Here is a 17,013-nt window from a genome sequence, read left to right as displayed (position 1 = left end):
GACTTCACAATGTACTCGCCGGAATATTCAAACATCAGCTATCACGCCATGTCACCAATCCTTGATGAATTTGAATATAAATGCAATCGTCAAGAAAATTATCCAATCAATTTAGGTAGTTCAAATAAACAAAATGATCCAATCAATTTAGTTAGGTCAAATTTAGTTAGTTCGAATAAACCAAATGAATCATCACAAAATAAACAAAACTTAGGGGTCGTTTGGTTCACTACTTAGGAATGAAATAGATTGGAATGAGAAACCATAAGAGTATAGGGTTCCAATTCCATACCTTCCAAAATATGTTTGGTTCATTAGAAAAATAAACATGAAAGAATGGAGTTTGAATCCATGGAAAGGGGGTGGGTATGGAATTCTAAGGGGTTGGGGTGGAATGAGAATCCATCAGAATTCTAACTCCATTCCAAACTCCATTCCAAAATACCCAAACAAACACACTAAAATAACTAGAATTCATTATCTAAGACCCTTCTAAATGTGCAAACTTTGGAAATTGTCTCTATGAGGAACAGTAGAGCAGTGTTTCCGTGCATATCATGTGAGGCACAGTTCTGCTACAGCGTCTTCTCCAAACTTCTTCATTTCTTCATCACTCTGCTCCTCCTCCTTCTCTCTTTGTTTCTTCACCACTCTCTAAATTTCACAAATACTTTGCTTATTATCAATTACAACTTTCCCCCTTATTTATCACTACAATTTTCAGGTAATTTTAAGTTCTTTGCGGGATTAGGGTTCGCCAAAAAACGACTTTTATTTCGATTAATTCGTGTTCTTGTTGGTTTTAATTGATCTTAATTCGTGTTCTTGTTGGTTTTAATTGATCATTTGTGTTGGGTAATAATCACAAGTAAGTTCCCCCTCTCTTATTTCATGTTTAATTTGATTTTTATGCTTAAATTTCCCCAGGTATTCTATAATTAATCACCGTAATTTCGATCTTGATCAATTTCTGGAATTGCTTTTCATTTTGAATTTTTGCCGTCTTGATGATGAGCATATTGCTTTTCATTACAACGATTGTTTACCAGAAATCCGACTTTTATTTCGATTAATTCGTGTTCTTGTTGGTTTTAATTGATCATTTGTGTTGGGTAATAATCACAAGTAAGTTCCCCCCCTCTTATTTCATGTTTAATTTGATTTTTATGCTTAAATTTCCCCAGGTATTCTATAATTAATCACTTTGTAATTTCGATCTTCGATTCAATTTTCGGAATTGCTTTTCATTTTGAATTTTTGCCGTCTTGATGATGAGCATATTGCTTTTCATTACAACGATTTTTTACCAGAAATCAAATACAGTTTCAATCTTTGAGCTTAATTTGCTTGATTATGTTTTTTAAATTGGTTTTTGTGGATTGGGAATATGCTCTATGCCCACATCTCTTGATATAGGTACTACAATTTATGTTTACAGTTTCAATCTTTGACCTTAATTTGCTTGATTATGTTTTTTAAATTGGTTTTTGTGGATTGGGACTTGGATTTTTATGCCTTCGTAGTTCAAAGTTTCGAACTTTGAGCTTAATTATCTCCCCAAGTTCCAATTCTTGAGCTTAATTCACTTGGTTATGTTGTTTAAGACTTTAAGCTGGTTTTTATGTCTTCAGACTTGTTTTTCTATGCCTTTGTGATTGAAAGTTTCAATCTTTGAGGTTAATTCGATGGATTATGTTAACATTAGCTACACCAGACCAGACACACCTTTTTTTTTTATCCTCTTTTATGACTAACCGGATATTTTTGAGAACTGTCCCTCACCCCTAACATAAAAATTCAGAATGAAAAGCAAAAAATCTTAGTCGAGTTTGGTAATTTCTGGTATTACTTCTCATTCTGAATTTTTGCAGCAACTAATCATTGTAATTTCTGGTTAGGATCATTTCTTACTCGATTTTTGGTGATTTCTGGAATTACTTTTCGTGATTAACTTCATCTTTTGAGATTTAGGTTTTTAATTTATTTCTTTTTAATTTTACTGTTTTGTTGTGTTTTGATTTCCTTCTTTACCCATTAATAGAACCTTTTAAAAATCTTCCTTGTGAAATCATATGCTTTCCAATTCCGAGATTTGGAAAGTATTGTAATAGTGTTTTCCTTAGTTCCGAGATTTCCTTCTTTACCCATTAATAGGTCATTTTTTTTGACGAGTTAGTCTCTTCGTTTTACAATCTTTGCCCATGTTAAAATTTCAGTATATTGTCCATTGTTTTACTTGAGTTAGTCTGTCCGTTTTACAATCAAAGGTTAATCATTTTGGCACACATTCAAATTTGAAAGTTAAAGTGCGTAACGAATGATTGAAGGTTACTATTGCTGAACAAATTGCCCTATTCTAATAGATAGTAGAAAGAAAAATAGGTAGTCGTAGATGAATATTAGAGAGTAGGATCAATGAGGGTGAAGGCTAACCTGAGATTACTTTGAATTTTTGGCTGTATCTACAGTGCTTGAGCATGCATTTCATATTATAATTTAGGGACTAACTTGACTAATGTTTCTTTTTAGGTTTGGCATCAGAGGACTTTTCAACCATCCGGCCTCTCTGCTTCTAGAGTGAATTTATAAGGATCTACACAAGTATGATATAATACTGCGGGAAGTAGAGATCTTGTATCTTGAACTGGATAGTAATTTATTTTCCTTGTGTTGTTCATCTTTATGCAGGAACTTTATGCCCTCTTTACAGGAGAGGATCCTACTTGGGAGGCGTGGCTGAATGTTGAGGCTTCTGGCTCCTCCGGCGTTGTTAATTTAGGAGGAACTGGTATTAAGCTTAACGAGGATATGCTGTATCTCTGTTTCCAAAGCCAAAACAGGTTCATTCCTCTTAACTTGATTGTGTGCGTTGATGGACGTTGAAATGATCATCACTTACTGAACTCCATGCCAACATCCCTAGGTTCATTCCTTTTTTTTTCCGGTTAGTTGGTGCCTTTCTTACTTTTAAAATGGAAGGCTTCCAACAATAGCTATATCAATTGTTCAACAATGGCGTCACTCCACAATCAATCGCCGATGGCAGCTTCAGAGTTTCTAATAATTCCTTTTGAGATCCAGTTATCTCACTTCTACTGCCTCCCAGTATTGAATCCCGCACGCACTCCTTTTATAAACCTTAAATCATTAATTGTTCTTCATTTACTATACTGTTAGTAGTTAGTAGTTAGTAGTTAGTAGTTAGTAGTTAGCAGTTAGTAGATATGTTCCTTGTGTTTGTTCTGGTTATTGGATTGGTTGGCGTAGTGGAAGAGATCGTGTTAGGGCATTCTTCTATTTGGTTATAGCCTTATGGCCATCTAAGCAAGTCCATAGTGTATAGTATCTACTTTCCTTTCAGAATATTGTATGAGAAGTCGTTTAACAGTATGCCTTTTACCTTGCAGAAAATGATGCTCCAACCAAGTGGTCTTGCCACAAAGGTTTTGTTTAACTAACTGTGTGAATCCTGATGAGCTCAAAGATGTTGAGGAGTTCAAAGATATATTTGTAAACATCAAAGAAGAGGGTAAACAATTTGGTACGTTTTTCACAATTTGCATCATCGGAAACTTTGTTTCATTATGGAAACATCTTCGTTGTTACCCAATGTCATTAGTGAGTTTTCTTATTTGTTATAATAAAGAGGCTGGTGGAGATGCAGACGCACAATTGACATCTTGTTCTTATATAATTCATTTTTCTATGAATTGTTACTGGTAACATTCTTGAGCATGAATTCTATTTTGTTTGACAAGACGGTTTACTGTTATACTTGTTTATTGTAGGAGCTTTGGTAAATGTTGTGATCCCACGTCTGGAGGCAGATGGAGGGCCATCACTAGGGCTTGGAAAGGTTAGTTTTACTGCTGCATGATTTTTAATTTAGAAAACACCGGATGGGTAAATTACTTAATTGGGTCAGTAGTGTCAGTTAACCATACATTATGGTTATTGAACATACGGCTTGGGTCCAGCCACTTCATTAAAAAAATTAGATTTGCTGCCAGCTTTCATTTATATTGGGATTGTGGAAACTTGCCCATTTAGTGATACTTTATCTCGGAACTGGTCGCCACGACTTCCTGATTTTGGGGGCTAGGGCATTGTGCCATAAAGACCCGCAATTATATCAAAGAATGCCTTATATTATGGTTTCAGTGGCATTCAAAATCTGTGTGTATAATTTGGGTTGCATATATCACAACAGTTTATAATAGTGTGACTATGGACTTGTGGTGCTTTGCCTAATATAACTCGTAAGCGTATCCCAGGTGTTCTTAGAGTATGCTGATACAAAGAGTGCTTCGAGGGCTAGATCCAGGATGAATGGAAGTAAAAGTTTAGTGGAAATCCAGTTGTTGCGACGTACTATCCAGATTTTTTTGCTGAGGGCGATGAGTATGATGGCTGCGGAGGATCTAGGAGCCTATGAGGAGTTATTCTTTCATTTTGCTGCCATTATCCTCTCCTTATTCACTTTCTTGAAGGTTTTAGATGGTAGATCCCCTCCGTGAACACTAAGGCAGTTGTAATTAAGTAGTCTTCCAGAATTGATTTGCGCGAATAGTGTTCTTGTGCAGCCTTAGACTCTTAGTTGATGAATACAGATCTTAGTTCTTTGACTCGAATCGACTCAAGTTCATAAAGTTCACATCTGATTTGTGTCTTAACTCACCACAATAGTGTCGCAGCTCTCTTAACTATTAAGTGTACTCGGTATGAATGTATGATCCCAACAAGTGAGCTGTATTAAAGTGACCAAATCATTTTCCAAAATGATGATATTCCATCTTCAATCTAATCTTGATGGTTGGTGGGCATAAGAACTTAAAAAGGCTTTATGAATATGTGTGGTGTAAAACGAGAACCTGTAGTTAGGAATAATGACGGCCATATTGTTCAAAAGTGGACGAAGGCTTCAATTTGTTAAAAAGCACTGATCATTTTAAGGATATACAAAGCATTGAAACAGTACATATTACAAAGTAAGACGATCTTATAGATATAAAAAAAATACTTGTTTATTGTTAATAGATGATTTTTCTTCTTACACAATAAACCCGTCTCAAGTGTGAGAGACAGATCAATTATTCTTTGAATTCATCTAATCCATGGTCCATTACCTTCCATTTTATTCTTGTTCAATGATTCCTTAGGAAAATTACATCATTCTATCCATAGTTGTTTACTAATTAAAAGTTTTTAAACCCTACTCACTCATTTAGTGGTTTAACCGAGCTGAGCCGGAGGTCGGCTTGCATATTAAAAGGCGAACTTGACTATGAACCCAAGGTCTTGAAATTCATGCTTGATTACGGGTTTTATAAGTTTTCCCAAAGTTGAGCTTTTCTCGATAATGTTTTTCAAGTAATGAGGTCAGCCCAAGGACCAAGCATGAGACCAATCATGAGCTCACTTTTTTTTTTTTCTTTTCATTTTTTCCGCTTTTAAAAGTAAAACGAAAAAATAGAATTCTTTTAAAGTAAATATAAAACAATAAAACAAACACACATATCAAATGGCTTTAAATTTATGCATGAAAACAAAGAGATAATGTGTTAGAATATAAACTATTATATATGATCCTTAGCGAGGAAATAAAGAGGATCCTTATGCATGTTACATGTAGGGTCCGACAACTACGGACGTTGGGACATCCTACAACACATTTCACCGTGTTTAAGTAAGAAGCTGCAACGCACTTTCGTAAAATACTTTCACAAAATGAACAATCAACTGAAACAAGTCGGTTATTTACAAGCACTGATGGCGAAGTGTCACAAAGTATTGTATTTACATTTCATGATGTAATGTTGGAGTCTAAGTGTTTGCGAGTTTGTCAAATACAAACTATTGTATACAAATCATGTCAACCTAAATATTTCAAGATGAGACGGAGATGGTCCTTGAAACTCCGCGCGCGATATGTCAACCTAAATATTTTAAGATGAGACGGAGATGGTCCTTGGAACTCCGCGCGCATCGCGCGCGGAGGAACAACTAGTATTCAAAACCCCCCAACCAAACAACCCCTTAGTTAAAATCCAATCAATTTCCATACGTCATGCCAAAAATGGTAGACCAAAACCGAAGCTAAAGCCATCTAATGCGTCTGACCCGACCCATCTATGTTATTGTCTCGGTTTGTCCATCAACAACCCACCCAGACACCCATACCGATTCTCTTAGTCTCATTTCCACAGCATCACACAAACAAAAAACCTCCCTAAACCTCACACTCTAGGGTTTAACAAACACACCACCCAACCATGTCGTTCTTCCGCCTCCTTAACCGCCGCACCACCACCCTCACCGCCCACCTCACCCGCACCATCCACCCACACCCACCACCACTCCCACTCATCCTAACCCGCACCTTCTCCTTCTCCTCCGCCGAAGAAGCCGCCGCAGAACGCCGCCGTCGCAAACGCCGTCTTCGTATTGAACCACCACTACACGCTCTCCGACGCGATCCGTCTCTCCCTCGCCCACCACCCGACCCGAACGCCAAACGGTTACCCGACACCACCGCGTCACTCACCGGTCCACGGCTTAACCTCCATAACCGGGTTCAATCGCTTATCCGCGCTGGTGATCTCGATAACGCTGCCGCCCTCGCTCGCGACTCCGTATTTTCCAGAACCCGACCTACTGTCTTCACGTGTAATGCTCTAGTCGCGTCTATGTACCGCGCGGGTCGTTTCGACGATGCGGTATCGCTTTTTGATTATTTCTTTCGTCAGAATAATATTGTTCCGAACATTGTTTCTTATAATTTTTTGATTAATACTCATTGTGATTGTGGACGTGTTGATGTGGCGCGTGAGGTGTATAACATGATTCTAGCTGACGCGCCTTTCGGACCGTCTTCTGTTACGTTTAGGCATTTGACTAAGGGTTTGGTTGAGGCGGGGAGGATCGGGGATGCGGTGGATAGGTTGAGGGAAATGTTGAATAAGGGTTTGGGAGCGGATTCGATTGTTTATAATAACTTGATTAAAGGTTATTTGGATTTAGGGGAGTTGGAGAAGGCGAATGAGTTGTTTGATGAGTTGAAACAGCGGTGTTTGGTGTATGACGGTGTTGTGAATGCTACTTTTATGGAGTGGTTTTTTGTGCAGGGGAGGGGGAAGGAGGCAATGGAGTCGTATCGAGGGTTGCTTGATAGGAAGTTTAGGATGACGCCTGTTACGTGTAATGTGTTGCTTGAGGTTTTGTTGAAGCATGGGAAGAAGGAGGAGGCATGGGAGTTGTTTGATTCGATGTTGGATAATCATACTACGCCGACTTTTCAGGCTGTGAATTCGGAGAGTTTTAGTATTATGGCGAATGAGTGTTTTAAGGAGGGGAAGTATGATGAGGCTGTTGCGACTTTTAGGAAGGTTGGGACTAAGATGGGGTCGAGGCCGTTTGTTATGGATGTTGCTGGGTATACTAATATGATTGTTAGGTTTACGGAACATGGGATGCTTGGTGAGGCTGAGAAGTTCTTTAACGAGCTGCAGACAAAGTCGTTGAGTCATGATGTTACGGCTTATAGGACGTTGATTGATGCTTATTTGAAGGAGAAGAGGATTGATGATGCGTTGGGGATGTTTAACAGGATGGTTGCTGTTAATTTACGAGTGATTCCCTTGTATGCTAATAGATGGTTTACCGAGTTGATTGAGAATAATAAGGCTGTGGAATGTGCAGCGATTTTGACAAAGATGGGGAATGCGGAGGTGAAACCTGATGCTTTGACGTATGAGATTGTGATTAAAGGGCTGGTTGGAGTTAGTGCATTTGATGCGACTGCTGATATGGTTGGCCAAGTAATGAGATATGGCGTTGGTGTTAGTCCTTCGCTTCGGGAGTTTTTGTTAGAAGTCTTTGAAAAGGAGGGAAGAAAGGAAGAAATGGAGAAACGTTTGGATGAGAAGAGGCAGGGGTATTGGCAGCAACCCCGCCCTCAACATTCTGGACCGCCTAGACCAGTAGGAGGACAGTTTTCACAGCACACAGGATCTGGCCCTGCGGGAAACCATGGGGCACTAGGTACCGCGGGATTCTCAGGCCCATCAAGGATGGGAGGATATCCAGCGTCAACTGGTCGGGAAGGATATTCGGCTCCAGCTGGGCCAGCGGGATATTCGGCTTCAACAGGGTCGACACGATATTCAGCTGGCTCAGGGATGGGAGGATATTCAGCTGGCTCAAGCACGGGACTATATTCGGCTCCAGCAGGGCCAACGGGTTATTCAGCTGGCTCGGGTGAAGGTGGATACTCGGCTCCAGCAGGGCCGACAGGATATTCAGCTGGCTCAAGCACAGGACGATATTCGGGTCCAGCAGGGCCAACGGGTTATTCAGCTGGCTCAGGGGAAGGTGGATACTCGGCTCCAGCAGGGCCGACAAGATATTCAGCTGGCTCTGGGGCGGGAGGATATTCGGGTCCAACAGGGCCAACAGGTTATTCAGCTGGCTCAGGGGCGGGAGGATATTCAGCTCCAGCGGGATATTCAGCGCCAACAGGCCCAACAGGTTGGACGGGAGGATATTCGACTCCAGCAGGGACAGCGGGTTATTCAGCACCAGCAGGTTACACGGGATATTCTTCCCCATCAGGGCCGACAGGATACTCAGCCTCAGATAGGCCGGCTTGGAATGGTGGATTTCAAGGGTCAGCAGGCCCTTCAGCATATCCAGGAGGACCAGGCCCGACAGAACTACCAGGACAAGCAGAACAATTGCGAAGGTACCCGGAATCCGGGTATAGACGCAATGATTAAAGAAACATGGTGATGTGTTTATTATGGGTTATTGTGGACCTTTCAAAATACCTGGTGTGGCTCGATCATATGAAGTTTAGCGTCAGATTCGCCACTGACTTTATTAGGTGTTCATTCATTTGATACCTCTTGGAAAATGTCTTGGAGCTTTTGCTTGCCCTTTCAAGGTTGTCAGGTAGATTACACATTGAACAAATTTTTTTTTTCCAAGAAGAGATAATAGTTGATTCTTATTGAGTTCCTGCTAACAACAATGTCATCTTATGAGGTAGTCTATGTTACTCAGAAACTGTAACTAATCGACAAAATATCACCTATATGGCTATATATCTGTCTGTCTTCAGTTTTGCTGTTGTGCAGCACTCTGATTTATCGTACTATTGACTTTTCTGCTTTGATTATCTGAGGTCGATAATTAAGATTTTACAAGCCTGGGTATGAAAATTGTTCAGAAGAAATTTTGTATGAACTGAAATTGTCACAGCAATAAAGCATAGTTTCCGTTAGTTCTTGTAGCAAATTTTGTGTTTTTTTTTTGTTACAAATGGACTTTGCCCATCTTCGTGTTTCAGGACTCTGATACTGTTGGCGACTTGGTGAGTCGTGTTTTATTTTGTGGTTGCGGAAAAGCAATTTGATGATCAGAGTACCCAGTATATTTTTTCCAAGTTCAGTGGAGATTGCAAAGTTCTTGCGGTCGTTTGTTGATAGGATGCTAAGGTAGCTTCAAGAGCTCATTAAACAGCAGATTCCGTCTGAATGCACTTTCATCAACTGAATCCCTGAAATCATCCATGGATGGTGGCGGATTGCTGGTTTGCTGCTGGCTTCTTACGTCTGGAAATGTTAACTTCAGTGAGGGAACAGCTGGTTTTGATCGTGTTGCATAATGTATTGTCGAGTTACTTTGGAATGTACTCCTTTTATCCCAACGCAAAAACTCACGCAACTTTGACGGTCTTTTGACGTCAACTTCGACCATTATTTTCTTCATGTATAAGTCCTGTTTTCGGATTTTATTTTTATTTACAAAATTAGTTTATACAAATCTGAAAGAGACGATTCATTGGAGCAATACATATAATAAATATATGAAGAGTAAAACTGAGGCATTGTTTCCTGCTAGAAAATGCACCAACACGAATAGTATCCGAGGGAAGCCAATTCTACTTCCTAAATTGATTTTTAGATTTTTTACACCGACATTTGTGGTAGTACATTTTCTAACGCTCTTCTTAACGAGGGCAAAACAGAGTGGTCGGAGTGTATTTATCATTTCACAAGGAACAAAAATGAAGATATGAATCCTGTTGGATATGTACAGTTTGGAGTTCGGGGAGTTCCTTCACAATATGTGTATAGACGGTATATTTGGGTGGGAGTGAGTCAATATATATCTACTAACTCGAAACTATACTCATGGAGTCATGGGGTTGTTTGTTGATTATTTTGTTTGTATATATCGATCCAACACTTGCTATTCTTCACTGCATCATTCCATCTCTGGCGGAACAACTGCATTTCGATGTACGATTGTCTCCTTACCTGCAATTCATCCAAACATCCTGAAAGTTACAGAAAACTCGACTGTCTCACACGTGAGATCAACCCATTAAGTGGTAATCCACGGCACATGAGTGGTAAAAGGGTAGACAGCTGATTCGTAATAAACTCAAAATTCTGCAACTTTGTGAGACATTACGATTAATTCATTTATGTTTACTACAATCAACTGATTATGGATTTACATCTTGATTGTTCTATGTTCCAATTTCGTTGCAGGAAATTTTTTTTCAGGACGAGAAATTTAATCTCAATGAAAAATATTTTACGAGTATCATGTGTCTGACACATAGCGCCATGATGAAGTCTTTAGAACTTCACGTGATCCAGATCGCAGAAAAATGTTTAACAAAAGTTGTAGACAGCCTCATGCGGTTATGCATCAAGTAACTTTGTTAATACAATAAGAACAAATGAAACTTACAGCAGATCTGTTGTCAATCCTGGATGACTCGGATAATCCCTGCAAATAAAATTACTTCGGCATCAGATAGATGTACCAAGTCAAAGAAAACAAGGAAGCTACTCATATAATCAAGATGTGTACCAAAAAGAAAAAAAGGTAACTTCCTTAAAGTTACCATAAAACAAAAAAAGGTTGCAGGCAATAACAACCGGAATTACTTCCACTAGATGTTTTTGTAAAATCATAAAGATAAGGGGAAAACAGTTGAGAGTTAAGACCGTAAGTTCAGAGGCTTCAGAATTCAGACTGATCGAGCGACTAACATTCTTTGGCAACTACTCATAATCTATGATAAATAATTGACAAGAGTATTTTACGGGAGTACATTTAGAGTACTTCAGCGTACGCCTGGGAATTTTGAAGTAAGCGATCACGTTTTGCCAGAGGTCTCAATTTCGATTCCCCGAGAAATGCAGCAATATAAAAAAATTCAGGAAGGGGGCATTGCTGCCCTTATGGTCCTCTCGGCTCAAATTCAGTCTAAACCCGATGATTCAAACAAATACAAAATTTACTATTTGTGCTCTATAATTCAAAAGCATAAAGGCTTTAGTTGGGAATACAACAAGTACAATCAATAAGTTGTGACAACCTAGTCTCGGCACATTTAAACTTGCAGGTCAGGAATCAGGATACATGAAAAAAACTTACATCCCTTTTCTCCAAGACACCAAGCGTGGGACGTCCAAGATGGACAATGTACTCAGAATCCACCACTCCTACATTTTTTGCACGATCACCCTGAAAGGAAAAGAAAAACTAAATAAGAAACGGAAATAACCACATGAACATGGCAATAGTAATTGGTGGAACAAAAAGTCACCTGCGCACAGTATCCGAGCTGCCTGTCCAAGCCCCAAGCATGGATCAGATCATTCTGCATGGAGCCATGGAGTAGAATAAACACTATGAAAGACTGCTGAACATTACTCAATTCGTGTACATGCATGTGTTTGGCTAAAGTAATTTTGTCAGTTAGGAAATGAATATCCATGCTAACAACGGCAAGTACTTTCCAAATCCGCTGTCAGATGAAAGCATGTACCTGGATCATGTACCAAACACATTGCCAAGCTGCTTTTGAGAAGACCGGCGCCATCATTTCTACCCAGCTGCATCATTGTCGTGAAATGAGAATAACTAAAACAAACAAGCATAAAAACTATCCTGTGGCAGTTTCCTTGCACAAACAGAAGAACTCGTTGCTTGCGAAATTTAACATGCTTACCCTAAGCACGGAGGACCTGAACTGTTTTTATCACACCTTCCACTGCCTTTAGTCTTGTAATATCTTCTGCACAACCACTCCAACCCCCAAAAAGATATGAGAAGTTTTTTTTTTCCAACTAGGTAAAATAATCAAAGTATATAACTAGAATCTAAGTAGTTCAAGAAGAGAGTGAGGCCTTCTATATGAGACAGAGAGACATTAGCTACCTATGAACTCCTGCTTGCTTACTGCGGGCAGTTAAAGGGTGATGAACCACCGACTTAGCAGGATCAAGAGCTGGTTGTGAAATCTCGAGTCCTTCAGCTTTGAGGATGCTTATATACCTGAAAATTTATGAAAATTTTACTTAAATATGAAAAAGGGTAAACGTTAAGACTTAAGCAATTAGATGTAACAATGGTCAATGGATTTCCAAAAGAAAAATGGCCTAGCTTACGCTCTGCCATCCCACGCGATTTGTCTTAAGAGGCGCGAGGTGCATCGAGGGCCTGAACCATAGCCATGAGACTCATGCAAACAAATATGTTCTTCAGAACAAAATTTTGTAGCACACTAACTATAAAGAAGGCTAATAAGTGAATAAGTAAGAGAGGGATTTTGAGGGTAAGTAAAAGGGGATAATGAAAAAATTTGCAGAAAAATATGGATATTCTGTAGTGTGCGCTTCCTGCCACTTCGGTGCGTTTATGTGGCCCATGGTTTTTTCCGGTTAGCATCTCACAGTGACTGATGGCTGCGTGCGGTTTTAAGTCTTAGCCCACAATGATGATAATCAACTACAGATAGTCAGATATGTAACAGTCGCTAAATGCTGTCAAGGGACTAGTTTTCGGTGGTTTTGGTTTGCTATTTACGCCTCTTCCCTTCAGCTTAGAGTGAGTCATGCGTCAAATACGAGATGATGACCACTTTTTTGAAAGATACATAGTGATCGAATTGGTAACTGGCACATAGTAATTTCCCTAAGAAGGCTATGATCACGCCACAAACTCACAAATTCAAAGCACTCTAAGACATATCAAGCTCTCTTGACGGCCTTTTTTAAAAGTTGTAGATACTGTAATTTCAAACAAAGACAGCGGTAGAAAAATGAGTTGCTAAAGAAAAGGTGAAGGCTTATCTTAAATACTAGGAAACTAAAACATTGCAAACCGAAACTTCAGTAGAAAGATAAACACTATCAAAAGAAAAGGGAAAACAAATGAAAGCTATAGAAGCAGTGTAACCTTTGTGGATGGAAATTCTCAACATCAATATCTTCATCCCAAAGAAAAACGTAATCGTACTCTGCAACAATATCTGGATGCAAGAAGCGTTTGGCAAACCACCTGCACAGATAACAGTCAGTAAGTCAACTGTAGCTTTAGCCTATCTTAAAACCTCAAGGGATAGTACCTGCACTAAAAAAATGAAGTTTGAAGCTAGTAATTTACCATTTTGTTTGATTCTTAGCTGATACATGTATCACTCGATCATTCCATTTCATGTCGCTCCATTCATCCACAACACCATCGTAATGAAAAAGCATTACAGCAAAATCATGGTTCAAGAACTGCAAAATTATTCCACAGCTGAATTAGTAGTGAAAATGAATGGCTATCGTCCATCGACATGTGACTTTAATAAAGAACGAACAAGTCATCACCTTTTCAACAATATTATTAACAATGTCTTTCTGCTTTATTCCCACTGCCATTGCCAACAAGTTTGAAAATGGCTTCAGTTTATCCTGTCGTAAAATAATTCAACTACATATGAGAACACCTAAGAGAATGAATCTAGATTCAGCATTTCAGAAGTACACTTAAATACAAAGCTTAATCGGTATTTAACCATTATCTACACATGCCGCGATTCAAGGAAACTGACCTTGCTGTTAAAAAGTTAATTTTTGATAATTTAACAGCTAATATGAAACGAGTCACGGCACAAGTGTAAATGATGATGCCACAATTGGGAAAAAAATCACATTAAAATTTTGATATGAAGCTGCTTTTTACCTTGGCGGTAGAAAAATCCCACAACGGTCGCATTTCAAGGTTGGATGTCTGTACGACAATGCCCTCAGGCAACGCCTCACTTCCCTGGGGTCTGCATTGGTTCTAACAAATCAAAATGAACAATAAATATGATGTATTTATAAAAAAAATGCTATGAAGGCGAAAAATGAACTAACTACCTTGCAAACATTGGATTTTGCATGCAGAACACCTTCCATTGGCCATTTAGATATTCTCTGGAAAGAGTTTTCAGATCATAATAATGTCAAGGTTATGCCAAAAATGTTCTAGGAAAAGCATAATGAAAATTTATGCACTACTGAAATCAACTTCTTAAGCAGTAAAACGAGTAATCTCTAAGCGATAATATTCCTTAGCACTTAGAGACGGATATCCTGGTTGAAACAATATTCCACTCAGAATTAACTCAAAATCATACACGTCTATTCCTCAGCACTTAGAGACGGATATGGACACTTCAACTCTAAATAAAAACACGAAATATCTCTAAATGTTTACATTCCATGTATGTTACTGCTCCGGTTATTTCAGTAAGCATGCAGTTGAAGTACAAACAGAATACAGAGAAGATAGGGTATTGTCCGTCACTAGCATACTCTGCACTGAACATTTGATGTCTAGAAATCTCAGAGTCACAAGCATACTCCTCACTGAATATCTGGTATCTAGAAGTCCTCTCGTCGAGTCAAATAGGACGTACTTTAAACAGTATGGTAAAAACTGAACCAGACATCATTGGCACTTCATGAATCTTATAAAAAGCTTACATAACATCCTAGAGAGATGACGGCTTTCGTGTCTCAACACTCTTAACCTCCTAATGACATATCATGGAAAATTTTGGACCATCTGATTCAAATGAATGTTAAGTTTCAGTAAGAGGATCCGCCTTTAGAATTAAACAAGTAACATTGCCCAGCCAGTGCCTCAAAAGTTTCCGCCTAAGGCAAGGTATGTTAGCGGGGGTACTCCACAGTACGAATGCAACAAACTTCATGTGTCATTTTGCTATATTCTATCATATTCCGTAACCAAAGAATAAATACATAATTGTAGTTTATGCACAGCATATGCAGAATTAAGATTTTTCATCAAGTTGAAGTAAGAGACTGACTTCCTTGTAGTCCTTTGCAACCAAACCGCTCCCAGTGAAGTATACTATGAAAATTAGAGATGCTCCAACAACAATAGTGTATAAATACGAACGATTCTTTAAATCTGACAATGAACCAACCTGCGGAAGAAAAATGGTTTTCCAATTAACAAGGATTTATACAGAAATATGAACACTGCATGTCACACATTATAGTCTATCAGTATAACTGTTATTGGATCGCTAACAGCGAGTCCCGTATGAGATGATCCAACATGTGACACCAACTTAAATACTTATGTAAGACTCATTTAATAAAATGATTAATAGAATCGTCTCCCATGGCAAAACCATATCGTCTATGTTTTCGCGGATCACTACAACAACAACAACAACATTACCCTAGTGCCTCAATGGCTCCCGCAAATTGCAGGGTAAGGGGAGTCGGATGTAGGCAGCCTTACCCTTGTGTTAACAACACAAAGATGCTGTTTCCGAATGACCCAAGATGAAAATTGCGTCGAGAACTGCATCGAAAGACCACTACTTCACAAGAGAAAGAAGCGCACCCACTTTAGTGAGTCATTTTACTTTATTCCATCATAATCCAGAACCAAAGAGTAATGAATCTTTGGCTCCATTGGAAATATGAAATCTTTTCGCGGATCACTAATTAGACTAATTTGAACAATTTTTCTGTAAAACCAATCAAGACAGGAAACCCATCAAGCAAAAGGACACAAATTTGTTTATATATTCTGAATCTCCTGTAAAATTGGAGGAACATGAACAAAGAACAGTGTCGGATAATTTTCTTTAACTTAAATTAAACATTATATCCATTGAATATTTTAGTAATATTATTTAACTAGAATATAAATATTTCTAAAATATCCTAGCTATAAAATTGCAAACAAATTTCTAAATTTGTAAACAAGTCAAATTCAGCAAGCTAAGTAAAATTTAATATCAATTTTTCTAACAAAGTAAAATTTAATATCGATTTTTCTAACGTGTGTATTGGACAGACATAAACATGATAACATCGAAACATGTTAGAAAAACCGTATATCAATACAAAAAATGGAAACAAAACCCATCACAATTCACAACTGTAACTGAAAAAAAAAAAAAAAAAAAAAAACTACCCAAAGAGTGGGTAGATGAAACAAACAATAACCAAACAATAAACTACAACAACATTAACCCAGTCCCTTAATGGCTCCCGTAAATTGCGAGGTAAGTAGCAAAAATAATCAAAAGAAAACTAAAAACCCATGGAAAAATAAGAGAACTTACAGAAATTGAAGAAATCATGTCTGATGAAGCAAAACCACCATGGAATCCACCAAAATAAAAGGTAAAACAAAGGTAAAAAACCCTTTTTTCTCACTAATAATGGGAAAGTAAAGGAAGAAATAAAAGCACGCTGGAAAAGTCTAAGCAAAGACTAAATTTAACACCAAAAAGGCAAAAGGTTGCAGTAAAAAGGTAAAAAATGGAGTATTATTATTACAGTTTAATTAAGAAGAAGAGAAATGGATATAATGAGGTAGATACTTGTACGATTGGATTCAATGATTCTTATTCTTAGAAAAGGTTTAGCAAAGTGGTTTACCTTTGACAATTCACAAAGCTAAAGTAACGAATATTGATATCGTATTCCCTTTGTTTTGTTTTATATGTTGGTTTTTAAAAACTTTAATACCAATAAAAAATAATTTATTGAAAATGTTAAAATATTAGTCAAACGTACTAAATACCTCTTGGGAAAAATATTATATAACGGACTTTTTTCTTTTCTAATTGTTAAACGTATTAAATACTTTTTGAAAAATGAAAAAAAAAAATCTAGAGTATATTAA

General features: G+C 38.1%; 2 protein-coding genes and 1 long non-coding RNA gene across 4 annotated transcripts; 2 read left to right on the top strand and 1 right to left on the bottom strand.

Moving 5' to 3' along the window:
* Positions 1-2,015: 2,015 nt before the first annotated feature.
* LOC141622284 (uncharacterized) lies at positions 2,016-4,801 on the top strand. Its single transcript, XR_012532922.1, has 5 exons — positions 2,016-2,601; positions 2,689-2,840; positions 3,408-3,541; positions 3,789-3,856; positions 4,275-4,801. It is a non-coding gene; the product is annotated as an uncharacterized LOC141622284 (long non-coding RNA).
* Positions 4,802-6,185: 1,384 nt separating this feature from the next.
* Positions 6,186-9,154, top strand: LOC141622282 (pentatricopeptide repeat-containing protein At1g10270-like). The gene has a single exon (XM_074438329.1). It carries the CDS (start codon positions 6,273-6,275, stop codon positions 8,772-8,774), a length of 2,502 nt encoding a protein of 833 aa, XP_074294430.1. The 5' UTR covers positions 6,186-6,272; the 3' UTR covers positions 8,775-9,154.
* Positions 9,155-10,029: 875 nt separating this feature from the next.
* Positions 10,030-16,718, bottom strand: LOC141622283 (uncharacterized). 2 transcript variants are annotated; one of them, XM_074438330.1, is made up of 14 exons: positions 16,448-16,718; positions 15,170-15,289; positions 14,214-14,270; positions 14,035-14,136; positions 13,680-13,763; positions 13,468-13,586; positions 13,261-13,362; positions 12,241-12,357; positions 12,032-12,097; positions 11,849-11,915; positions 11,627-11,680; positions 11,455-11,544; positions 10,762-10,800; positions 10,030-10,319 (listed from the first exon to the last, which is right to left on the bottom strand). In XM_074438330.1, exons 1-14 carry the CDS (start codon positions 16,463-16,465, stop codon positions 10,200-10,202), a joined length of 1,155 nt encoding a protein of 384 aa, XP_074294431.1. In that variant the 5' UTR covers positions 16,466-16,718; the 3' UTR covers positions 10,030-10,199. The 2 variants fall into 2 exon arrangements, with proteins under 2 accessions (XP_074294431.1, XP_074294432.1); XM_074438331.1 differs by having other exon boundaries at positions 14,035-14,125; positions 16,448-16,578.
* Positions 16,719-17,013: the final 295 nt, after the last annotated feature.

This window comes from Silene latifolia, chromosome X (assembly GCF_048544455.1).
Source record: "Silene latifolia isolate original U9 population chromosome X, ASM4854445v1, whole genome shotgun sequence".
Taxonomy (NCBI): domain Eukaryota; kingdom Viridiplantae; phylum Streptophyta; class Magnoliopsida; order Caryophyllales; family Caryophyllaceae; genus Silene; species Silene latifolia.
This window is presented reverse-complemented; position numbering and strand designations above follow the sequence as displayed.

Excerpts from the sequence above, each read along its gene's own strand:
- LOC141622282 (XM_074438329.1), top strand. The coding sequence starts at position 6,273 with ATGTCGTTCTTCCGCCTCCTTAACCGCCGCACCACCACCCTCACCGCC.
- LOC141622283 (XM_074438330.1), bottom strand. Across the intron at positions 14,271-15,169 it reads TTGCAAAGGACTACAAGGAA|AGAATATCTAAATGGCCAAT; the intron begins GTCAGTCTCTTA and ends AACTCTTTCCAG. Across the intron at positions 11,545-11,626 it reads AGCTCGGATACTGTGCGCAG|GGTGATCGTGCAAAAAATGT; the intron begins GTGACTTTTTGT and ends TTTTCCTTTCAG.